The sequence below is a fragment of the Gracilinanus agilis genome, chromosome 6 (genome assembly GCF_016433145.1).
Source record: "Gracilinanus agilis isolate LMUSP501 chromosome 6, AgileGrace, whole genome shotgun sequence".
NCBI lineage: Eukaryota > Metazoa > Chordata > Mammalia > Didelphimorphia > Didelphidae > Gracilinanus > Gracilinanus agilis.
The window spans coordinates 9,495,530-9,521,966 of NC_058135.1; the positions used below are offsets into that span (position 1 = coordinate 9,495,530).

General features: G+C 34.9%; 2 protein-coding genes across 5 annotated transcripts in view; one reads left to right on the forward strand and one right to left on the reverse strand.

Moving 5' to 3' along the window:
* The window catches only part of PRDM5 (PR/SET domain 5), a 271,300-nt gene that overhangs the window by 47,586 nt on the left and 197,277 nt on the right, over nt 1-26,437 (forward strand). The window lies entirely within an intron of this gene.
* Nucleotides 24,319-25,556, reverse strand: LOC123253034 (heterogeneous nuclear ribonucleoprotein A3-like). 3 transcript variants are annotated; one of them, XM_044682303.1, is made up of 2 exons: nt 25,502-25,556; nt 24,319-25,435 (listed from the first exon to the last, which is right to left on the reverse strand). In XM_044682303.1, the coding sequence occupies exons 1-2, from the start codon at nt 25,505-25,507 to the stop codon at nt 24,365-24,367; spliced, it is 1,077 nt and encodes a 358-aa protein (XP_044538238.1). In that variant the 5' UTR covers nt 25,508-25,556; the 3' UTR covers nt 24,319-24,364. The 3 variants fall into 3 exon arrangements, with proteins under 3 accessions (XP_044538238.1, XP_044538239.1, XP_044538237.1); XM_044682304.1 differs by having other exon boundaries at nt 24,319-24,555; nt 24,688-25,507; XM_044682302.1 differs by having other exon boundaries at nt 24,319-25,507.

The following is a 26,437-nucleotide window of genomic DNA, read 5'->3' on the forward strand; positions in this document are numbered from 1 at the left end:
GTTAATATTTGGAGATACAAGTAGAAATGATTATCACAAAGTATAAGCATGATTTTATCAGGAACAAGTCATGCCAGATTTAATTCCTTTTTTAATAAACAGGTCAGTTGGATGGGTTAATCGGGGCATCATAACATCATGGATTCATAGATGGATGATACTTTGAGGATGATCTAGTCCAGTGATGGCAAACTTATGGCATGGGTGCCAAAGAGGGTATTCAGAGTGTTCTTTGTGGGGACATGTGCCACCCTTCCCCCCATACAGCAGAGGGACTCAGGTGGAGTTGCTCCCATCTCCTTTTCTACCATGCCTGAAGACATTTTTTCACATTACCCATCCTTCTACCAAGCAAGGTGTCAAAGAGTAGGCATTCTTTTAAAACTCTTTGCACATAGTTCCAAATTTCCATCCAGAATGGTTGGACCAATTCAAAAGTCCATCAGCAGTATATTAGTGTCCCAATTTTGCCACATCCTCTCCAATATTTATCACTTTCCTTTGCTGTCATATTGGCCAGTCTGCTAGGTGTAAGGTGGTACCTCAGCATTGTTTTCATTCTCATTTCTCTAATTATGAGAGATTTAGAATACTTTTTCATGTGCTTATTGATAGTTTTGATTTCATTCTGTGAAAACTGCTGATTCATGTCCCTTGACCATTTTTCTTTTGGCGAAGGGCTTGATTTTTTGTTAATTTGACTTACTTCCTTATATATTTGGCAAATTAAACCTTTGTCAGAGACTTTTATTACAAAAATATTCTCCCAGTTTGTTGCTTTCCTTCTAATTTTGGTTGCTTTGGTTTTGTTTGTAAAAAAAGTTTTTATTTGATATAATCAAAGTTATTTTATATTTTGTAATGTTCTCTATCTCTTGCTTGGTCTTAAACTCCTTCTTTTCCCACAGATATGACAGGTATACTATTCTATGCTCACCTAATTTATTTATGATTTTACTTTTTATATTTGTCATTTACCCCTTTTGAATTTATCTTGGTATAGGGTGTAAGCTATTGAGTTAAACCTAATCTTTCCCATACTGTTTTCCAATTTTCCCAGCAGTTTTTGTCAAATAGTGAGTTCTTGCCCCCAAAGCTGGGATCTTTCACTTTATTAAACATTAGCTTGCTGAGGTCATTTACCCCTAATCTATTTCATCAATCCACCCTTCTATCTCTTAGCCAGTACCATATTGTTTTTTTTTGTTTTGTTTTGTTTTGTTTTTTTGTTTTGTTTTAATTTTAAACCCTTAACTTCTGTGTATTGACTTATAGGTGGAAGATTGGTAGGGGTAGGCAATGGGGGTCAAGTGACTTGCCCAGGGTCACACAGCTGGGAAGTGTCTGGTACCATATTGTTTTGATGATTACTGCTTTATAGTACAGTGTAAGACTTTTTTTCATTATTTACCTTCATATTCTTGATCTCTTGTTCTTCCAGATGAACTTTGTTATAATTTTTTCTAATTGTATAAAGAAGTTTTTTGGTAGTTTAATAAGTATGGCATTGAATTTGGGTAATATTTGGGTAAATTTAGTTAAATTTGGGTGAGATTGCCATTTTCATTATGTTAGCTCATGCTACCCATGAGCAATTAATGTTTTTCCAGTTATTTAGATCTAGTTTTAATTGTGTGAAAAGTGCTATGTAGTTTTTATTCATATAATTCCTGTGTTGGTCTTAGTAGATAGATTCTTAAATATTTTATACTGTCTAGAGTTATTTTAAATGGAGTTTCCCTTTCTAACTTCTGCTGTTGAATTTTGTTGGATATATATAGAAATGTGCTGATGATTTATGTGGGTTTATCCTGCAACATTGCTATAGTTGTTAATTATTTCCACTAGTCTTTTAGTTATTTTCTAGAATTTTTTAAGTATACCATCATATCATCTACAATGAGTGATAGTTTAGTTTTCTCATTGCATTCTTTAATCTATTAAATTTCTTTTTCTTCTCTAATTGCTATTGCTAGCATTTCTTGTACAATCTTAAATGAGGGAGGTATCAATGGTCATCCTTGTTTCACTCCTGATCTTATTGGAAAGGCTTCTAACTTGTCCCCATTGCAGATGATGTTTGCTGATGGTTTAAAATATATACTGCTTATTATTTTGAGGAATGGCCCTTCTATTCCTAAACTTTCTAGTGTTTTCAATTGGAATGGGTGTTGTATTTTGTCAAAGACTTTTTCTGCATCAATTGAGATAATGATGTGATGATCTCTGTTAGTTTGATTATTGATATGGTCAATTATGTGGAAAGTTTCCCTAATATTAAGCCATCCTTGCATTCCTGGTATAAATCCCACCTGGTCATAGTGGATAATTTTTGTGATGATTTGCTGTAGTCTTTTTGCTAGTAATATATTTAAGATTTTTGCATCTAAGTTCATTAAGGAGATTAGTCTGTAGTTTTCTCTGTTTTTGGTTTGCCTGGCTTTGTCTCCCTTCAATCACCTCCCTCTTCCCTTGTCTTTTTCCCTTTCTACTTCTCTGTGCGATAAGACAGAATTGTATATCCCACCTATTAGGGTAAGATAGAATTCTCTACCTTTCTGAGTATACTTATTTTTCCCTCTCTGAGCCCTTTATGATGAGAGTAAAGTTTAAGCATTGCCCGTTACCACCCTTATTCTCCCCTTTCTATTATTTTTCACACCTATTTATGTTATATAGTTTACCCCATTCTATCTCTCCCTCCCCTTTTCTCTCACTGCAACCCTCTTAGCCATTGATTGATTTTTTTACATATCCTTCATATGCATACATATCACATCATATATACTTATCATTCCATATCATCACATTACATATACATCATATCATAATAATCAGATTACTTCTCCACCCTCATTCTGAGTAAATTACTTCTATCTTCTCTACTACCAAGAGTAATTTTTGAGAATTTCAAAAATCCTTTTCCCATGTAGACATAAAAACATTTTGACCTTAATGAATTCCTTAATTTTTTTCTTTTGTATTTACCTTTTTTTGGCTTCGTTTGTGTCTCCTGTTTGGACTTAAATTTTTGGTTTAGATCTGGCTTATTCCTCAGGAATGCTTGGGAATCTTTTATCTTATTGAATTACAATTTTCTCCCCTGAAAGAAAATAATCAGTTTTGCTGGATAGTTGACTCTGGTTTGTAACTCCAAATATTTCACCTTCCTGAATATCATATTCCATGCCTTTCAATCCCTTAATGTAGAAGCCACTAGGTCCTGTGTGATCCCAATTGTATCTCCATGGTATCTGAATGGTTTCTTTCTGGCTGTTTGGAATATTTTTTTCCTTAACTCTATGGCTTTTGAATTTAGCTATTATATCCCTGGAAGTTGTAGTTTGAGGATTGCTTTCTGTGTAAATAGAATGTTCCCTCTTACATTTCTGTAGGTGATCTATGAATTCTTTCCATTTCAATTTTATTTTCTTGTTCAAGGATTTATGGGCAGTTATTTTTGATAATTTCTTGTAAGATGTTATTAATTTTTTTTCTTGATCATGGCTTTCAGGTAGTCCAATAACTCTCAAATTTTCTCTCCTAGATCTATTTTCTAGGTCTGTTTTTTTAATAAGATATTTCATATTTTCCTGTATTTTTTATTCCTTTGATTCTGCTTTATTATTTCTTGATTTCTAATAACATCATTAATTTCTAGATGAGATGGTCATTTCTGATTTTAAAGGCCTGATTCTTTTCTGTCAGTTTTTGGCTCTCTTTCAATTGGCCCATTCCTTGCATCACTTTCATTTTTCCTTGTATCACTTTAATTTTTCTTTCCATAATGGTTAGACCAACTCTCAATTCCACCAACAGTTGAATAGAATACTCTTTTCTTCTAGTATTTGTCATTTCTGAAGGTTTGAGATGTTACCTCTGATTTGTTTTAATTTGAATTTCTCTAATCAATAGTGATTTGGAACATTTTTTTCATTCTAATGTACATAGTTTTGTTTTGTCTGAAAACTGCTTGTTCATATCTATTGATCATTTTCCAATTAGTGAATGGCTATTATTTATATAAATTTGTCTCAGTTCCCTATGTATTTAAGAAAGGAAGTCTTTATCAGAGACACTTGTAAAATTTTTACATCATTTTATTGTCTATATCACTTTTTAGCAAAATGTAATTTCCTTGATTGTTCTAATTAGGTCTATTTCTGTTTTTTTTTTTTAATCTGAGATCATGATTACACAGCAGTTTTCTTAAAAGGCAAATCTGATCATGCTACTTTCCTACACAGGATGCTCCCTGTTACATCTAGGATCAAAAGAAACTCTAGGTTAGCATTTCAGTCCCTTCACAGCCTGGCTTCATTCTACCTTTGCATTTACTATATACGGCTCCCTTTCATACATGCTTTAGTTTGGGCAAACTGACTTCCCTAGTATTTCTCAAATACTATATTAAGTCTCACATCTCTCTGCCTTCGTACAAACTGTGTTATACTTCATTATCAGAATCGATTGTCATTATCTTCAGCTTTTAGCAATCCCAACTTCCCTCAAAATTCAGATCAAGTCATTTGTTACATAACTTTTTTCCTGATCTTTCCAATTGTTAGTGCTCCCTCCTCCCTCACCAATTACATTGAGGACCCTAGATAGACCAGGAAAATAGATAACTGGTGTTGGAGATAGGAAGACTCTGAGTTAAAATCTGGCTCCAGATACTTCTTAATTGCATGGACTGTGTTGAATCACTTCAACTCTTTCTCCATTTCTTAATCCATTGTAGGGTTTAAATTAATATCTAATACTTCAAGCATTATTTTCATAAAGTTTATTATCTGACAGGCTAGAACCAAGTGACTAAGTGTTCTATCTGCTCAAAAATCCCCACTCCACCAAAGCCATGACAAGAAGGAAAGAGAGAGAAAGATGGACATCCACCCAATTTATATCCTGTTTACATCAACATGAAGTGACAAGAAGTGAGTGGGGTTCTGGGAATTGTAGTTTTGCTGGGGATTATAGTTTTTAGGGTAACAGATTCTAATTACACACCATAAAATGGGGACAATCATAACATTTATGATTATTGTTAGGACCAAATGGGATATTTGTAAAATGCTTTGCAAACTTATATAAATGTTGACTATTACCATTATTATATATACACATTGAACATTTTCTCTCTTTTTTATGTTTTTTTTTTATTTTTTAAACCCTTAACTTCTGTGTATTGACTTATAGGTGGAAGAGTGGTAAGGGTGGGCAATGGGGGTCAAGTGACTTGCCCAGGGTCACATAGCTTGGAAGTGTCTGAGGCCGGATTTGAACCTAGGACCTCCGTCTCTAGGCCTGGCTCTCAATCCACTACATTTTCTCTCTTGATAGTATGTAAACTCCCTAATCTTTTTTTGGCTTTGATATCTTTATCAAGTCATTTAGCTCAAGGATTGAGTTACACACACACACACACACACACACACACACGTGTATATATATATATATATATATATATATATGAAAATGAATTGTCTTGAATTTTGCCTTTGTATCACTTCCACCTTGTAAGGTACCTTGAATGTAGGAAAAGCGAAATAGATGCTTATGAGCTTGAATTCAGGAATGATTTTCTGAGATCATAATCTGACTTTTTTCTTTCCTCATTCTCCATTTGATGATGACTTGATACCAGATACTTGAATGACCAGAGATTGTTCTTGGATTTAGCCAGTTGCTTTAAACACTGGGCATTTGGTTTAACTTTTTTTCTTTCTTTTTGTCTTTGCATGCCTATGATCTATCTCTGCCTGTAGGCACTTAATAGATGAGTATTGATTGATTTATAAGAAATAACAAAGGTTATATTTGAGGTATAGTCTTCTCATTCCAAATCTAGTGCCCTTTCCACCACAGATTTCTATAGACACATTTTCATAGATTTTAATAAAATGTTATGTTTCACTGATAGTTTTCTAGACAAAATAGAGGGATAGTTGGATTTGGAAATGGTTGAATGATCAAAAGGGTCATAATAATTATTCTAGGTCAACTTAGAAGATATTCTCTAATTGAGTCCCACAGAAATCTCTTCTTCCCCTATGATATTTAATATTTTTGAAAGGACTTGGATAAAGGCATAAGATGCCATACATGTTAAATTTACATATGACACAAATTTAGGAGAAAAGGCATTGATTGCCAGCTAAAGTCAAACACTTTTTTGATAAGCTAGGACACTGGACTGAACCTAATAGGATGAAATCTCCTAGGGATAAATGCAAATTTTTATACTTGTGAAGTTGATTTTTTTGAAGGATGGATGAATGGGCAGTAGTTTGTCAGAAAAAAATTGAAGATTTTAATGACTCAATGTGAGTGTAACATGGCCAAAAAAAAATCAAATGTAATTCAGATTAGACCATGGAATATCACGGATGGGTAATACTCTTGTCCCAATATACTCTTTAGTACAGCCTCTGTCAAATGAAAATATAATTGGAGAATGTTTAACAACATGATAATACTATACATGTATGTATGCATGTGTATGTGTGTATATATATGTAAATATATATATATATGTATAAATGTTTGTGATTTTATATGTCAAAAGGTTGGCTTCTTTCTATTTGAGTTTGATACAGCTGCTGTGTGGGATTAGGGTAATCATGGTTTTAAACTAGTAGAACCTATCTGAATTACTTAGTCCATTTCTGAGAGGTATATCTTACTGTATGTTAGGAAGATAGTCCATAGTAAGGTAACAAGGATGATCATGGGCTTTGAGATGATGATGGGGTTTAGATAAAAGAACTTGGGATATTTTTCCTAGAGAAGAGATGTGAGTGGAGAGGGTAACTATTTTTATGTACTTAAAAGTTGTTGCATGGCACACTGATTTTGGTCCTAGAAGGAATAACTCAGAACATTAATTGGCAGCTGCAAAAAGATAATTAGTTTTATTTTTTTAACTTCTTAACAATTCAATTTTCATAGATATAGAATGTACAACATTTTTACATACCTTTGCTTTCAATAGAAGTATTTAAAAAAAGCTCTAAGACACTATATACTGGGTACACTGTAGAGGCCATTCTTACTTTATTGTTTTTTGCCAACTGACATCTTTTCCAAAACTGAACAGCTGGCCAACTGAGAAGTAGAGTAGACTAGGCTAGTATATTGCCTAATTTCATAGGTGTTATGATTCTGATGCTCATTATGATGTGAATTCTTGACCTAGGGTCTGGAACCCAGGCCTTTTGTGTAGAACAATATCTCTTGTAATTCCCAGTAATGTGGAAAGACTTTGAGTCAGCTAATCTTCCAAAGGTCTGTAGGTTAGTTCTCAAATGACCAGCATGACTGAGTTTAGATTGTCATGAACTGAAGATTGACCACAAGGCACAGAATATTTTTGGCCACAAAAATCCATGGAAATAGTAAGCCTTAGAGGAATCAGTGGAGACTGAAATAAATGAAATTTGTGATCTTTGAAGTTTTGGAATCTAACTGCAATGGTATAGAACATGAAAAGAAAGTGGTAAGAAATATATTTTGAAGCAGGATATAGTTTCGTTCTTATGAAGGTCACTTAGGGTTCAGAAATGAAACCTTCCATTTATTCTAAAATGGTTTCAATGAAGCTATACATATGTCCTGTTTTCTTACTTCCAAACTTGTGCTTTTGACCTCTGGATTGGTGGGGCTGCTTTTCATGAGAGTTAATTTTGAAAATATTTTTCTACCAGCAAAGCATTATATATTTTTTATACCAGAATTTTAATTTAATTTTTTTGTTAACTTAAATTTGACAATGGATTTTTACATACAAAAAGAACAAGAAAATGGATAATACATAAAACTATGTAGCTATCATTTTAACTTTTTTGAAGTATGTAACAGATTCATAACATTAGTTCCAATATTATCATGTTTGTTTTACTTTGAACTTTCTTCTGTTCTTTTATGTGAATTAAAAGAAAAAATCGACACACACATACAAACACACATGTGCATATGCACATATATACTTATGTGTCATGCATATATATATACATATATAGTCAGTTTTCAATTATGTCTGACTCGTTGTGACCTGATTTATGGTTTTCTTGGCAAAGATTCTGGAGTAGTTTGCCATTTCCTTCTCCAATTTATTTTATAGATAAGCAATGAAGGCAAAAAAAGAATATGTGACCTGCCTAGGGAAACATGGCTGGTAAATGTCTGAGGCTGGATTTGAACTCATGAAGATGAGTCTTCCTGACTTGAGTCCTGGTATCTACTCTATGTGTGTGTACATGTATATATACACAAATGCATATATGCACACATGGGTATATATATATACATGCATATACTACACACATGTGTGTATATACATATAAATCTGTATATACATATTTTATCAATGGTGTTTTCTACCTTGTTCTTCTTTTTTTTTTTTTGGCATAGCTTTCAGTAATCTATTTGTCTCACGCAAATTCCCTATTTATTTCAAAAGGAAAAGCAAGGAAACAAAAAAGTCCCTGTTTTAACAAATATTTGTAGAACAACAACAACAAAGCCTAAAGCACACAGTAATCGTGATTGAAAATGTATATCTCATTCTATTCTCTGAGTCTCTTACTTCTATTTCAGGTGGAGAAAGACATGCTTTGTCATTGGTTTTTTGGAAATGTAATTAGTCTTTTCATTGATTTGTGTTTTTAAGTCTTCTTCAAATTGTTTTTCTTTACAAAGATATAGTTAGTTTTAAAAAGGTGATGAATAGGTTTTTCCCCCTACTTGCCTTCAGGTTCTAATAGATTTTGAAAGTTTTAATTTATAATTTCTTATTATATGATCTCCAGGATTTTTGTTTTATAACCCCTTTCCATCTCATTTTTATATCATCTGTAAAAAGAGGGAAATATTGACAACTACACAGGATTTTTATCAGGATCAAGTAAGATAATGTATGGTAAGTGCTTTGCAAACTTTAAAGTGCTGAATAAATGTTAGGTATTATTATTATTATTATTATACTTTTGTTTCATTAGATTTTTTTCTGCTCTATCCTAATTTTCAGGGAGTCTATTACTTGGGTAAAGTTTTTCACCTTCTGCTCTAAACTATGTTCTCGTCCCCATTCTTTACTCCAGAACTGTTATTTCAATTATGTAGGATATCCCAAAAGTTTCAGTCCAGTTTTAAGCTTTTAATATGACTTAATTACAAGCCAACTGTACTTGATTGTACTAAGATTTTTGGAACACACTGTTTAATAGTTTTTTAAAAATTTCTTCTATCATTTCTTTTAGCTACTGTTGGCATCATTCTGATCAAACAAATAAAAAAAGATAATCTGAGGTTCTGCTTGTACTTGTGCAGTTATTATTTTCTTCTTAGCTTACCATTTGGGTTTCTCTTGCCCCAAAGCATTGTTCCTGTTGTCTTCTATTTCTAATATCTCCAGCCTCCATTCCTCATTTGGAGTTCTGTCTCTTGTCCTCTGAGTTTGGGTGATGGGGCCTTGTTCAATTCTGATATTAATTTCTAGAGCTGCTCTGGGTAACTTCTACCTCTCTTAATTTGTCTGTTCACACAGAACTTGTAGATTTTAGGCCCCACATGTGGGCCCCACATATTTCTTTAATCTTCAGACCTATTAGATCATCCTTGATCAGAGGACTCTGAATGATAAGCCTCAATGGAGTGTGTTGCATTGTCTGATCATTTCTGTTCTTCTCCTTCCCACTTCCTGAAGTGCCTCTTCTTCAGGCAACACAGATTCCAGCTACCCTGGAGCATCCCTGTTCAGAACACTGAACTCTGCAGGCTTCAGAAACCCCTGGAAAATTACTGGTTTGAATGCTGGGAGGCTTGGTATCAATTTACATGTTCTCCTGCTGGTTTCCCTGACAAGATCCCTCTCTCAGGGCCCTTAGGCTTCTGGTTATCTTTCTGTGTAGTCCTCGGGGTGGATGAAAGAAGTTCATGTTATTTCTCTTTTTTACTTCTCAAGAAGTCTATCATTCATTCTACTGCCTTTTTTAGACTTTTGCTGGAGTATGTATGGGACACTTGTGTTCCTTCATGTTGCTTCATATAGTCATTTAAACCAGGAATCCTCTAAGTATTATGTCTTCCTAAAGAAAAACAGCTTTATTAGTCCACATTTCACAGTTCCTAGGATCATATATTTATAGCCAGAAAAGTACCTTGGGTGTGGTATTGTGGGCAGACGTTGTTCATGATGAGACTACCATTTCATGTTGTTCAAAGGGTATGTTAAGTGGGTGGGGGTTCTGCCCTGTGATTTAAAGAAGGTAAAAAAAATCAGAAAGGCTGTCTCTCTTTTTCTGATCTGAAGTTTTGAAGGTGGGTTGCTCAGAATGCTCAATATTTACACAGTTCCTTTGAATGGGGTGCCATGACCGCCTGTACTTTCCTGACCAGGCTATGTACCTTTAAAGGATTCCAGGAAGAAATAAATTTTATTCCATTTTAGAGATTTCTGAAAGGTACTGAATGATTATATTTTTTTCAATATGCCTTCTGCTGACATAAAGAGTTCTAAAATGACTATGTTATAGATCAAATATAACCATGGCTTGAGTTGTTAATTTGTTGATTTTTCCTTCATTTGTGCCTTGTGGGCCACATAGTTAGGCTTCCATCTGTTGAACTACTTTATATCCAGAAAAGATACAGAATGATTTATGATTATAAAATCATGTTTGACCAACATCTTGTCCAAATTTAGAATGTGGATAAAGTTGTTTTTATTAGATAGATATTTATTAATCCCCTGCTATGTGTGAGGCACCATACTTGGGTACTATGTGGAAGTAGGAGATGAAGAAGATATAGCCCTTGTCTTCACAAAGATTTTAGTCCAGAGAAAGATAAGATACAGATAAAAAGAACTTCATGAGGTAGATTTTGATATAGCAGTCCCACAAATGGCAGTGATCTGGGAGTACAGAGGGAGGAAAGTTAATATTCAGCTAGGAGGATTAATAGAGGGGATGGCATAAAAGATTTAACTTGAATCATGTGGAGATGTAAAGAATAGAAAATTCTTAGTAAAAGAAATATTTTTTATTTAGAATATTTTCCATGGTTAAATGATTTGTGATTTTTCCCACCCTTCTTCCCTCCCTCAACCTGGAGCTGACAAGCACTTCCACTGGCATATTTGCAATAGAATGATGAAAGAAGTGTTTCGAACAAAAATCTGATGATGAGAAAGTAGAGAATATATTTGGGGAATGTGAAAAAGTTTATGTTGAATGGAGCCTAGTAGTGCTTGAAGGGAAGTGGTGGGAGATGAGCCTGGAGAGAGGTTAGAACCACATTGTGAGTGACCTTAAATACCATTGTGTAATTAGAATATTTTACCCTAAAAGCTACAATTTCCAACACTCCACTGTCCTCATGTTATGTGCTGATGTAGGGAGGATATAAATTTGGTGTAGCTCTCTTTTCTTCCTGGCACGGCTTTGGTGGAGCAGACCTTTTAAAGAGACAAGGAAAGCTTGGTCACGTGGTCTTATTTTGTTAGATAATTACATTTTTGTTCCTTTACTTCTAGTAATTATTAATAATTTATGAAAATGAATACTTGGAGTTGCTGAATATTAATTTAAGTCCTACACCATCATGAAAAATTTAGACTTTGTAAGGTATTTTATAGGGAATTACTGAAAGATTTTAGATCATAGTCTAATACAATCACTTTGAAAGTTTATGCTTTATTAGAAGGGAAAGAGACTAGTGAAATAAGAAGGGTGATGTCTGGCCTGGAGTAGGATTATAGGAGGGAAAAAGGAAGAAATAGTCATATGTCCCAGAGATTGATTATGTCTTGGTGATTTGGTGTCTGTCTGGATGTAGGAGAATGAGAAGTTGTCATTGAGTTGAAAAAGCCATTCAAGGTTACCCAGGACCCTTTACTGTATATGTAAGGGAACTGAAATCACTGAGAAATTGGATTATTGTCTTTTATATTCCCAAAGACTCTACTTATTTATTTTTCACTGTTGTAGTTTTACCTACTTTGGAATTAAAGCATTAAGAATACAGCTTTCTGTCACAATTGTACTCTTCTTGGCCTTTCTTTCCATTTGTTGACCAGCTAGGACTCTTACCACTTATAGGAAGGCCCCATTTAAGTGCATTGGACCCAGGCACAGAAAGGCTAGAGCATATAGGAATATTTTGCTAAACACAGGTAGACTGAGGAAAATGGAATTTAGTTCTCCAGTTATATGAAGGGCAATCATTTGGAAGGAAGATTATACTTTATACTACTTCTCAGAAACTAAGAACCAAAAGTAGTATTTAAAGGGATATTTACTCCATTTACCTCCATAATGAGTTTCTAAAAACGAATGAACTATACCAAAGGAAGCTGATAATTAGAAGTCTTCCCATTGATGAGCAATTGTCTAGGATATTTTAAAATAAATTGGATTTAGGTGGACTTTATGTTCCTTTCTAGTTAATTTTCTATAGTGCTATGATGAGAATATCCATAGACAAGAAGAACTTATTTTTTATATGATGCTTTGAGTTATCTCTGTTACAATTTTTTTTTTTTACTAGAGGGTATAGTTAAAAATTGGTTGTATTCCTATTTTCTAACAGGAACTTCCCTAGTATTCTGAATTGCCTCCTAAGATGTATTTCAGTACTACTTCCTTTCTCCATATCATGGGCTATTATATTCATTTTTAGAGAAAATGAATTCTATGTCATGTCCCTGCATTATTTGAAATAATATAAAAAATCAATAGCAAGTAGTATTCTTGACTTTTCAAGTCAACAGCCCTTCTTCAGTGTACTAGACTCTGTGGTTATAAGTACTAAGAATAAATCCTTCTTGAAAAGAGCTTAAATCCAATCCCTGCTCTTTTAGGCTGAAAGTTATTTTTAGGACAGTGATAGCATTAACAAAGTTAGAGAACATAGGGAAGAGAAATGAGTTTGTTGGAGCATGTAATAAAGTTGGTTTTCAGTATTTGATTTTTAGGTACTAGTAGGCTACCTTAATTTATGGCTAGTAACCAAATTCTTATTTTCCATCTATAAATATATAATCACAGAACAATTTTCGATCCAACTTTCCCCCAATTATTAATCTAAGTTTTCCATTTCTCCATTTTTCATTTGCAAACCACTGAGGCAAATTATTTCCCATTTGACTCCAAGGTTCTACAGTTTATCTTGTGCAAATGAACAATTGCTGTCTCAAAATTCTGAGTCAAACTAAACTCAGCACCTCCTCATCTTAGAACCCTAAGACAGCCCCTATGCCCCAGACAAGTGATCTGTCAAAATGGACTTAATTCTCTTCCTCCTACCCCATTCCTTATTCCTCCTCTATTTTGCTCCTCTACACTATCTGCATCTAAGCCTAAATTTCCTCATCCACAAAATTGGGACCAGAAAACTTGAGTTTCCTACTTCTTAAGGTTGTTTTTATGGAAAGATCTTTGCAAATAAATCCTAGAGAAAAGGGAACTATTGTATCATCTTTCCAGTAATGTTTAGACAGCTCATTCTATATAGTTTTATCACTCTAGTGTTCTTCCTTAAGTCTCCTGTTCATGACCCTCAGGATCTAGCAAGCATTAATCACTACTTTTTGTTTTGTAGATAAGTTAACTGTAGATAAGTCTCCTAATCATCTGGCACAGAATTCATCTCTCTAAGTTCAGATCAGTAAATGGAATTTAGATACCTTGTTCATAGGATTGTAGATTTAGAACTGAAAGAGCTGAAACAGAGGAGGAAAAACAGAACTTGAGATTTTAGACAAGAAGTAAGAAGTCAAGCTACTAGTCTTCTGACACTAGATCCCAAGACTCCAGATATAACTTCATTTTTTTATTTTGGTGTTAGATCTTTGCTTAAACCTTCATTTATCTATTTAACAAGCATTAATTAAACAACTATTGGCCCCCTGTCATTGTGCTAAGATTGGGGTTACAAAGATAAAACATGACATAGTCCTTGCTCTCAGAGTTTACATTTTGTTAATACTGTCTAATTCAGTTCAATTTAGTTCAATTCGGCAAACATTTATTAAGTTCCTATACTGTTACAACATGATATTAGGAGCCTTAAGGAACTTCCAATCTACAATGGCATAGAAATGAAAGAGATAGCTAAAAATGAAATTTATGCAATGTAGTTCCATCTACCTTTTGCTAGCTAGCACAACATCATGAGAGTGATTTACTTTCACTCTGATTTAGGTTTTGATATTGCCTGACACCTCAGTAAGTTGCTGGTGGGATAACGTATAAAACTAAATTTTTGGTGAGATATATAAAGAATAGCTATGTTGTTGTTGTTGTGTATATATATATAGATATATATTCCTAACTCTTAACAGTACTGCTTCTGAGCAAACAAGGTCCTATTTAGGTTTCTTGTTCTCAGTTCTTCGTGGAGAACAGAAATAGAATGTATCTATCATTGAACTCCACCATGGAAAAATCTGAAGTTTTAATTGGTTAAACCTGAGGAATATTTTATAAAGTTATTTGCTCTGGCATTTTCTTTCGAAAGTTGGATTCATGGCTTCATTGCCTCCAAAGACTGAGCCTGCATCCAACCTGAGAAGATTCTCTTCACTTATTTAGAAGATCATAGATGTGATGAACTGTATTTCAAGCTTTTCATGTCTCTAAAGTGATGCATGCCTGTTCCTATCATATGCCTTTGGAACATGTTGGATAGGCAGCCACTCTAAAAATGAATGGTGACATCCCACTTATGTAAGAAGTTCTGATGTCCAGATCACTGAGAAGAGCCCCCTAGAAGAGAGATATGTTTTGCAAAGCTGGTAAGCAGAATTTCACACTTTACCATGCCTAATTTTCACCTCCCCCCATGACATCTATAGAATTTTTTATTAAAAAAAAGAGGTTTTAGAGAAAGTCTCCCCCTCCCCAGTTTTTACCTTGACAAATCCAGAAATGTTGAAATCCCCAGCATACTAGAGAGGCAAGCTGATACAGGAGAGAGTACCCTGGACTGGGACCTAGGCTTAAATACCACTTTGTATATTTTCTAGCTCTACATCAACCATTTATCATCTGGCCTTCAGTTTCCTCATTTGGTAAATGAAGGGGTTGGACTTGATGGTCTTTAAGGGAGCTTCCAGGTTAAATTCTATCACTTTTGTGCCACAATGGGAAGAGTTATGGTATCTGGACCAAATACCTTTTAGTCCTGGCTCTACTTTATAACTGTGCCACCCTGGGCAAATGACTCTGAGCCTGAATTGAAAAACATAAATTTTTATAAATATATGAAAATTATATATACTATAAATATTATTTACTTTATATTTTATGTTTTATAATATATTATGAAAATATAATATATACTATATACAAATACTATATGTAAAATATATAAATTTAAAAAGGTACTTACAGTACCTTCCTCACAGGATTGCTGTTTTTTAAAGTGTTTTATGAATCTTGAAGTCCTTAGTGATAATAACGGATTGTATTTGGTTCTTTAAAAACTCTATGCACATATTTCATTTGGTCTTCATAATAGCCCTCTGATATGGGAGTCATCGTTATCACCATTTTACAGATGAGGAGACTAAGACCTGAATATATAAGGAGCCTTGTCCAGAGTTACACAGTATTATAGGTGGGACTTCAATTAGGTCTCATGACTTAAAATCTGCTATTTTTTGTCAGCTAGGTGGCATAGTAGGTTGAGGACTTGGCCTGGAGTTAGGAAGATCTGAGTTCAAATCCATCTTGAGACACTTATTAGCTGTGTGACCCTGGAAAAGTCACTTAACTCTGCCTCTGGTTCCTCATCTGTATAATAGAGAAGGAAGTAGAAAACCAATCTTGTATCTTTGCCAAGAAAAACCCTAAATGAAGTCACCAAGAGTTGAATATGACTGAAATGAAAGAAAAGCAGCAACATGCTACTCAGTACCTCACAGCTTATGAGGCAATGGCTGTTATTTCTAGCTTTTTATTTCCAGTGCCTTCCACAGATAATTCACATAATAAATATTGTCTTACTGTGATTGATTTTATAATATGTAATCATTATCTTGTGCCGTTCTTTCAGATCATTTTTTCCATTTTTTTGTTTTTCATTTCTTTCTGTGGAGTTTTGTATTTGTGCTACAATGGAGAGAATATAGTGGCACCCAATTCAGACATCCTGGGTTCAAAACCTGCCTCTGACATAATCTGTATGATGTGAGGCAAGTCTCAAAAAGAGTCTCTTGCCTCATTTTCCCCACATGTACAATGAGGATTTGGACTAGATAACATCTGATGTTGCTTCCATCTCTAGATATAGGATCCTATGAGCCAACTGACTCATAAGAAGGGGCGTGAATGAGTGATGGAGGTGTGGTATGGTAACCTGGTTGATGAACAAGGGCCAATACTTCTATATAACCACCCCTCCTTAATAGGGTGTCAAAATGGGGTTTCAGGAATTTGGGGATCCCCTAGATGGTTGTGCTGGGGTTAGGTAGTTAGAGAAAGGGCTCTAAGAAGGGAAACAAGTGGGACCCTCAACAAGTTGTTCATGCTGGGCAGTACCCACAGAAACCTTCCAGATCCCCAGTTGGATCTAATCTCAAAATGGGGAACTGCTTTCCTTCCTCCTATAACCCACACATTCTGTCTCCCTCCCAACTCAATTACAATTAAACGGCAACTCAAGAAGGTTTATTCAAGAACAAAATAGTTGAGGAATGAATGATGAAGGTGTCAGGGAAAGGGGGTGCAGGTGATTCCTTAAAATTCCCTTTCAGTTCTTGACTGGGCAAGGTAACCCACAGAGATTCTTAGGTGTTCCCCCAAATCCCAGCTTCTCTGACCCAAATCCCAAGTGCTCCTATACCTAAAATTATTACTAACTAAAGAGGGAATATAGCAGTGATTCCCAAAGTGGGTACTACTGCCCCCTGGTGGGTGCTGCAGTGATCCAGGGAGGCAGTGATGGCCACAGGTGCATTTATCTTTCCTATTAATTGCTATTAAAATAAAGAAATTAATTTCCATGGATGCTAAGTAATATTTTTTCTGGAAAGGGGGCGGAAGCCCAAAAAAGTTTGGGAACAACTGGAATATGGCAAGACAATGTTCAAGGCAAGATTTTGAGAGGCACAGGGGCTGGCTCCCCACAGAAGTCCAGACCCCCCTGGCCAAAGGTGAAGAAACTGATGTTCAATGTTCTCCACTGGGTTCAGGAACTGATAGAGATAAATTAGAAAGGTTGGTCTTCACTGCAAGTCCCAGGAAAACTCTTCAGATTAGCTTTGAAGGTGCTGCAGCCTCAAATCAACTCCTTCCTTCTCAGCTGTGCCTCAAGCTTGAAAGACATCCATTGGTTCCCCTCCCAGACTTCCTTGCACTCAGGACAACTGTCATTCTCTCTGGGTCCCTTCTGTGTTTCATCTGTCAGTTCCAAATGTAGGCTTGCTTAAACTCTTGCAATATCTTGTCTAGTTTCTTACACTACAATATGCCAGTGGATTTGGGTCTTCTTTGGGGACATTCCCTCCAAATGTAGAGCTCAAAGCCTAGCCTGCTTGTCCATTCTATGCCATACCTGCCCATGCCCTTACATAAATTCCCAGGGATTAGGAACTTCCATAGTTAGAAATGTACATGAATATTCAAAACTATTTCAATAAGGTGCCTATTGAGAATTTGTGTGATGAAAAACCACTAAAACTAATGATAATACTAAACTGGGAAAAGAGCAGTAAAAGGTGACCTAAAATTTCAGCGAAAAATAGTTGAAAGACCTGATCAAAACTTCATTTGTTGATAGCAGTATACTCTTGACTATATAAATGTTTTAGATTAAAAATTGCTGTTATTCAATGGATGGTGGGATATCTTGAGTGGTACTGGACTTCCCTCTCTGGAGATCTTTCAGCAATACTGAATGAAGATCTGTCAGGTATACTATAGTGTGGCTTCTTGGATTATCCTAGACTGCTGCTGAGATCTCATAAAACTCTGACACCTTATGACTTTTCATCCATACTACAGGAACCTTGTATCATGCACAGCATCCCACACTCGCCTTCATTTCATCAGTGGGAAACTTAATGGGAATGACTCACTATGAGCTAAAGTAGTAGACTAGTCCAGTATTAGATTGCTTCGCTCCAGCACATAGTATCCCACAAACAAATGACACTGGAATAAGGTATTCCTGGCCATTGGACATGTCTTTCTTACTTTTATTTTAAAATGAGATCTTTTAAAGTGATTTGTTTGTTGCAAGAGAAATGTGTGAGTTCATAAATATGCCCCAATTTAATATTCTTTGACACTTTTTTGGGCATCCACTTTCACAGTTTTCCAACTTTTCCTCTTTTTGGAGGGTCAACATCTGTACTTTTAATAGTTTATTATGTCTTTATGAGGTGAAAAAGTCAATAGAAAGCATAGCACGTGTCTTTGAGAGGTTTATGGGATTACTTTGGTCAATAGTTTCCTTATGTGTTAAGTTCTTGATGCCAGTTTGATGTGTCTCCATGTGTTGGCAGAGAGGACCACTCAAACAGCTTTGTAATGAATGTAAATTTTTTCCCAGTATAATTTAAGGCTTATGCAAAAGGGGGAAATAGATGAAATAGTAGGTAGAAGAACATATGTTTTTAATCAGAGGGACTTGATTGTCTCTGAAACCTAATATGAAGTCTAAAACCATTAAAGGAATATGTGGTGGGTCCTTCCCATATTGTAACCCCTCCCCCTTCTCTCCTTTAAAGGAGGACTAACAGCATTCCAAGTTTACAATCATTTCTTTACCTTCATATTGGGCAGGAAGGTGTCTGTGGATTGTGTTCCAATATAACATTTTACATGTTTTAAACCCATTTATTGAAGTTTTTGCAGTTATGATTTATGTTCAACAAAAAAGTGGCTAATATCTACCTCGATTCTCATTTTTTCCCCTATACATTTATAAATGAAATGTTATAATTAGATAAAGAAGAAAATCTTAATTAGTAGTTAAGATGTTTACCTAGAAGACACGTTACATTTTGTTTATTGATGTAGGGAGCTCTTTTCTGTTTGCTTAAACATTCACATTTCCTTAGCGCTTTAAGGGGTACAAAGATAGTCCCTCAATGACTCTGGGAAGTATGTAACAAAATATATCACATCAGTATCTGTTTTTACAGATGACAAAATTGAGCCTCAGTGATTTTCCCACTATCACAAAATTAGAAGGTAATAGACTCACAACTTAAATTCAACTTTTTTCCTCTTCTAAATCTAGCAGATTTCCACTTCTATCACATTACCTATCCTTATAGCTGGCCTTTACATTTAGATGCAATGCATTAAAACATTTCTTGTAAAACATTTCATAGAAGCATTTAAAAAATGGTTTTCCTAAAATATAGGTCTGACTTTAGTGCCTTTATGTTACCTTCAGAATCAGATATAAACACTACCAATTTAAAGCTCTTTATGATTGTCTTCTTTTACCTTTCTAGTCTTGTAGTACATTCCATACACTCTATGATCCATCCATTCATCTATCCATCCATCTCCTCTACTTCCTCCTCTTCATCACCATCACTGTTATTTATATAGCACTTTAAAGTTTGAAAATGACTAAAAAAAAATAAAAACCCTTACCGTCCATCTTGGAATCAATACTGAGTACTGGTTGCAAGACAGAATAGTGGTAAGGGCTAGGCAATGGGTGTTAAATAGCTTGCTTGGACTCACACAGCTAGGAAGTGTCTGAGGCCAGATTTTAACTCAGGACCTCCTATCTCTGAGCCTGGCTCTCAATCCACTATGTCTGAACCCTTGAAAATAATTTTAGAAACATCTCTTTTCATGTACACCCCCTCATTTTCCAATTTTTTGTCATTACAAAGAGCATGACTATGAATATTTTTGTACAAGTCTTTTTCCTTATTATCTCTTTGGGGTACAAATCCAGCAGTGGTATGTTTGGATCAAAGGGTATGCATTCTTTTAAAGCCTTTTGTGCATAGTTCCAAATTGCCCTCCAGAATGGTTGGACCAATTCACAACTCCACCAGCAATGTATTAGTGTCCCAATTTTGGCCCATCCCCTCCAACATTTATGGCTTTCCTTTGCTGTCATATTGGCCAATATGCTAGGTATGAGGTCATACCTCAGAGTTGTTTTAATTTGCATTTTTCTAATCATGAGGGATTTAGAACACTTTTTCATTTGCTAATTGAAAGTTTTGATTTCATTCTGTGAAAACTGCTGATTCATGTCCCTTGATTTGTTAATTGGGGAATGGCTTGATTTTTTCGTAGATTTGATTTAGTTCCTTATATATTTGGGTAATTAAACCTTTGTCAGAGAGTTTTGTTATAAAAATGTTCTCCCAGTTTGTTGCTTTCCTTCTAATTTTGGTTGCATTGGTTTTGTTTGAACAAAACCTTTTTAATTTGATATAATCAAAGTCATTCTTTTTATACTTTGCAATGTTATCTATCTCTTGCTTGGTCTTAAATTCCTTCCTTTCCCACATATCTGACAGGTATACTAGTCTCTGTTCACCTAATTTATTTATGATTTCACTCTTTATATTTAAGTCATTTACCCATTTTGAATTTATCTTGGTATAGGGTGCAAGATATTATCTAAACCTAATTTTGCCCATATTGTTTTCTAAATTTTCCAACATTTTTTGTCAAATAGTGAGTTCTCCCAAAAGCTGGGATTTGGGGGATTTATTGAACACTAGCTTACTGAGGTCATTTACTCATAGTCTATTTCATTGATCCACCCTTCGGTTTCTTAGCCAGTACTACATTGTTTTGATGACCATTGTTTTATAGTACAGTTTAAGATCTGGTACTGCTAGCCCCTCATCCTTCACTTTTTTCCCCATTATTTCCCTTGATATTCTTGATCTTTTGTTCTTCCAGATGAACTTTGTTATGATTTTTTCTAATTCTATAAAAAAGTTTTTTGGTAGTTTGATACGTATGGCACTGAATAAGTAGATTAATTTGGGTAAGATTGTAATTTTTATTATATTAGCTCATCCTATCCAGGAGCATTTAATGTTTTCCCAGTTGTTTAGATCTAGTTTTAATTGTGTAAAAAGTGTTTTGTAGTTGTGTTCATATAATTCCTGTGCTTGTTTTGACAGATAAATTCCTAAATATTTTATAATTTTAAATGGAGTTTCTCTTTCTAACTCCTGGTGCTGAGTTTTGTTGAAAATATATAGACGTGCTGAGGATTCATGTGGGTTTATTTTGTACCTTGCCACTTTATTAAATTTTAAATTTATTTCCACTAGTATTTTAGTTGATTTTATGGGATTCTTTAAGTATACCATCTTATCATCTGCAAAGAGTGATAGTTTAGTCTCCTCACTGCCTACTTTAATCCCTTTAATTTCTTTTTCTTCTCTAATTGCTACTGCTAACATTTCTAGTACAATATTGAATAAAAGATGTGATAATGGACATCCTTGCTTCACTTCTGATCTTATAGGGAAGGCTTTTAACTTGTCTCCATTGCAGATGATAGTTGCTGATGGTTTTAAATACATACTGTTCATTATTTTGAGGAATGACTCTTCTATTCCTATACTTTCTAGTGTTTTAAGAAGGAATGGGTATTGTATTTTGTCAAAGGCTTTTTCTGCATCTATTGAAATAATCATGTGATTTCTGTTGGTTTGATTATTGATGTGGTCAATTATGTGAATGATTTTCCTAATATTAAACCATCCTTATATTCCTGTTATAAATCTCATCTGATCATAGTGAATAATCCCAGTGATCACTTGCTAGAGTTCTTTTGCTATTATTCTGTTTAAGATTTTTGCATCTATATTCATTAAGGTGATTAGTCTGTAGTTTTCTTTCTTGGTTTTTGGTATGCCTGGCTTTGGAATCAGTACCATATTTTTGTCATAAAAGGAATTTGGTAAAACTTCTTCTTTGCTTATTTTGTCAAATAATTTGTGTAGTATTGGGATTAGTTGCTCTTTAAATGTTTGATAGAATTCACTTGTGAATCCATCTAGCCCTGGAGATTTTTTCTTAGGAAGTTCCTTCATGGCTTGTTCAATTTCTTTTTCTGAATTAGGATTGTTTAAGAATTCTATTTCCTTTTTTGTTATTCTGGGCAATTTATATTTTTGTAAATATTCACCCATTTCAGCTAGATTGTCATATTTATTGCCATATGATTGAGCAAAGTAGTTCTTAATAATTGCCTTAATTTCCTCTGTGAGATTGCCCCTTTCATCTTTGATACTGTTAATTTGATTTTCTTCTTTCTTTTTTTTATTAGATTGACTAGCACTTTATTTTATTTGTTTTTTTTCAAAGTACCAGCTCCTAGTCTAATTTATTACTTCAATAGTTCTTTTACTTTCAATTTGATTAATTTCTCCTTTAATTTTTAGGATTTCCAATTTAGTTTTCATTGGGCAATTTTTAATTTGTTCTTTTTCAACTTTTTAAAGTTGCAAACCAAATTCATTGATCTCCTTCCTCTTGATTTTGTTGCTATAGGCACTGAGGGATATAAATTTTCCCTTGAGTACCACTTTGGCTGTATCCTATAGATTTTGGTATGATGTCTCCTCATTGTCATTCTCTTTAATGAAGTCTGTAATTGTTTCTGATTTCTTCTTTGACCCACCTGTTTTGAACAATTAGATTATTCAGTTTCCAGTTAATTTTAAATTTGTCTTTCCATGGACCCTTGTTAATTATAGTTTTTGCCTCATTATGATCTGAAAAGTGGCATTTATTATTTCTGCTGTTCTTCATTTGTTTGCAATATTTCTATGCCCTATTACGTGATCAATCTTTGTATATGTACCATGTACTGCTGAGAAGAAAGTATATTCCTTTTTATCCCTATTCAATTTTATCTAGATTAACTCTAATTTTTCTAGCATTTCGCTTACTTTCTTATTTATTTTTTGGTTCAATTTATCTAGATCTGAGAGGGGAAGGTTATGATCCCCCACTAGTATTGTCTTACTATCTATTTCCTCCTTGAGACCCTTCAAGTTTTCCTTTAGAAATCTAGATGCTATACTATTTGGTACATAGATGTTTAGTAATGATATTACTTCATTGTTTATAGTACATTTTAACAAAATGTAATTTCCTTCCTTATCTCTTTTTAATTAGATCAGTTCCTACTTTAGCTTTGTCTGATATCATGATTACTATTTCTGCTTTTTTTTTAGTTTAGATGTTGCATAATAAATTCTGCTCCAGCCTTTTACCTTGAATATGTGTGTGTTACCCTAACTCAAATGTGTTTCTTGTAAATAATATATAGTAGATATGGTTTTTAATCCACTTTGCTGTCTACTTATATTTAATGGGTGAGTACATCCCATTCACATTGTTATGATTACTAACTGTGTATTGCCCTCCATCTTATTATCCCCTTTAGATCCTGCTCTATTCCCTTTCACTCTATTCCTTCTCACCAATAATTTACTTTTTGTCACCCTTTCATTTTCCCCTCCCTTCTATTACACCCTCATCCTTTGTCTTGTTCTCCTTCCACTCCTCTGTAGGGTAAGATAGAATTTTATGGCCGAGTATACTCGTTTTTCCCTCTCTGGGCCAGTTACAAAGAAAGTAAAGTTTAAATATTGCCTGTCACCACCCTTATCCTTCCCTCTCTGTATTGATTTTTCCCCCTCTTTATTTTATATAATTTAACCCATTCTATGTCTCCCTTTCCTTTTCTCTCAGTAAAACCCTCTCTTTCAGCCTTTGGTTGATTTTTTTACATGCCATTCTTATGCATACATATCATATCATACATACTCATCATTCCAAATTATCATATTTACACATACATCATATAATTGTATCATCATATATCATCATATACATCATATTATCATAATCAGGTCACTTTTCCAACCTCTTTCTGAGTAAATTCCTTCTATCTTCTCTACTACTGAGAGTAATTTTTGAGAATTATAAAAATCTTCTTTCCATGTAGACATATAAACATTTTTTTTTAAGTTAAAAATTCCTTAATTTTTTATTCCTGGTACCACTACCACAATTTACAGGGCAATATACCTGAAAAGAAAAAGAAAAGACAAAGCTACAACAGATAAAAGACCTCAGGAATGTACATCTAATTGACACTACATTGCATTAATCAATAGCTGCACTTTTTGCAAACTGTGGCTATGACAGTCCTGAACAAGAAGGGTTTCCTGTTTAAGCTGCAGTAACTTTTCTGACTATGGATCATAGTTCCTTCTGTGGCAGATTTTTACAGTTCCTCTAATGCATTTGGGACGACTGTCTCAAACTAACCTGCAGCTTTCCTAACAACTCCTCGCTCTCTCTCCTGCTAAGAACTGTAGCCCTTTTCTGATGAGTTTTTAGAACCTTCTGCTACCATATCCACCACTTCCACCACCAGATCCATAACCACCACCATAAGGACTGCCGGAGCTCCTTCCACCAAAACTGCCTCCTTTCATGGGTCCATAATTTGATTGCTGCTGCCCACTATAATTTCCAAAATCATTATAGTTCCCACTGCCACCATAGTTACCACCACCAAAATTTCCTCCTTCATTGTAACCATCATATCCTCCACCACCACTACCATATCCACCACCTTGGTTTCCGTATCCAGGTTCACCACCACCACCATAACCCCCTCTACTACTGTAGCCAGAACCACCTCCATAGTTGCCACCATCTCCACCAAATCCATTATATCCACCATCTCCACCTCCATAACTGCCTCTGCTGCCACCACCACCACCACCATAACCACCTCTTCCACCAAAATTTCCACCACGGCCAAAGTTTCCACCACCACCGTCAAAGTTTCCTCCTCGTCCCATAAAATTGCCTGAGCCACCTCCACGACCTCTTTGTGACCCAGCAGACTGCATCTCTTGCTTCGAAAGGGCTTTTTTCACCTCACAGTTATGCCCATTAATAGTATGATATTTCTGAACAACAATTTTGTCAACTGAATCATGATCATCAAAAGTTACAAATGCAAATCCTCTCTTCTTTCCACTCTGTCGATCTTCCATAACTTCTATAGTTTCGATCTTGCCATACTTTTCAAAGTAGTCTCTTAAATTATATTCTTCTGTATCTTCTTTAATACCACCAACAAAAATTTTCTTCACGGTTAGATGTGCACCAGGTTTTACAGAGTCCTCTCTAGAAACGGCTCTCTTTGGTTCTACTACACATCCATCAACCTTATGTGGCCGAGCACACATTGCTGCATCTACCTCTTCTACACAAGAATAAGTCACAAAGCCAAAGCCTCTGGAACGTTTTGTTTGGGGATCTCTCATCACCACACAATCTGTGAGAGTGCCCCATTTTTCAAAGTGTTCTCTTAAACTATCATCCGTAGTTTCAAAGCTCAAGCCACCAATAAACAGTTTTCTCAACTGCTCTGGTTCCTTTGGATCATGACCCTCCTCCCCCCGGCGGCAGCGACGGCGGCCGGAGTCCGGCTGGGGGCGGCCGGGCGGCTGTTTTACCTCCATTTTGAGACCGGACTCGCCGCCTCCAACTCGGGTTCAATATGGGACCGAGAGGAAGAGCACATATAAACATTTCGACCTTAAAGAGTCCCTTAATTTTTCTCTTTCTTATTTATCTTCCTGGGCTTCTCTTTTGTCTCATATTTGGCCTTCAAATTTTTTGTTTGGGTCTGGCTTATTCCTCAGGAATGCTTGGAAATCTTCTATCTTATTGAATGACCATTTTCCTCCTAAAAGAGTATACTGAGTTTTCCTGGATAGGTGACTCTGGGTTGTAAACCCAAATCTCTCACCTTTCAGAATATCATATTCCATGCATTCCAGTCATTTAATGTAGAAGTCAATAGTTCCTGAGTGATCCTAATTGTAGCTCCATGGTATTTGAATGGTTTCTTTCTGTCTGCCTGAAATATTTTTTCCTTGACTTGGTGGCTTGTGAATTTGGCTATTATATTCCTGGAAGTTTTAATTGAGGATTTCTTTCTGGAGGTGATCTGTGAATTCTTTCAATTTCATTTTTTCATTCAAGGATCTCTGGGCAGTTTTCTTTGATAGTTTCTTATGATATCCAAGGTTTTTTTTTCCATCATGGCTTTCAGATAATCCCAAAATTCTCAGATTGTCTCTCCTAGACCTGTTTTCTGGGTTAGTTGTTTTTTTCAATAAGATATTTGATGCTTTCCTCTGTTTTTTCATTCCTTTGATTCTGCTTTATTGTTTCTTTATTTCTCATGAAATAATTAGTTTCTAGATGGTCTATTCTGATTTTTAAGATCTGCTTTTCCTTTGTCAGTTTTTGGTTTTCCTTTTTCAGTTGGCTCATTTCTCCTTGCATCACTTTCCTTTCTTCTTGTATTACTTTAATTTCTCTTCCCCACTTTTCCTCTATCTCTAATAATTGATTTTGAAGGCTTTTTTGAGCTTTTCCAGAAT

Excerpts from the sequence above, each read along its gene's own strand:
- LOC123253034 (XM_044682302.1), bottom strand. The coding sequence starts at position 25,507 with ATGGAGGTAAAACAGCCGCCCGGCCGCCCCCAGCCGGACTCCGGCCGC.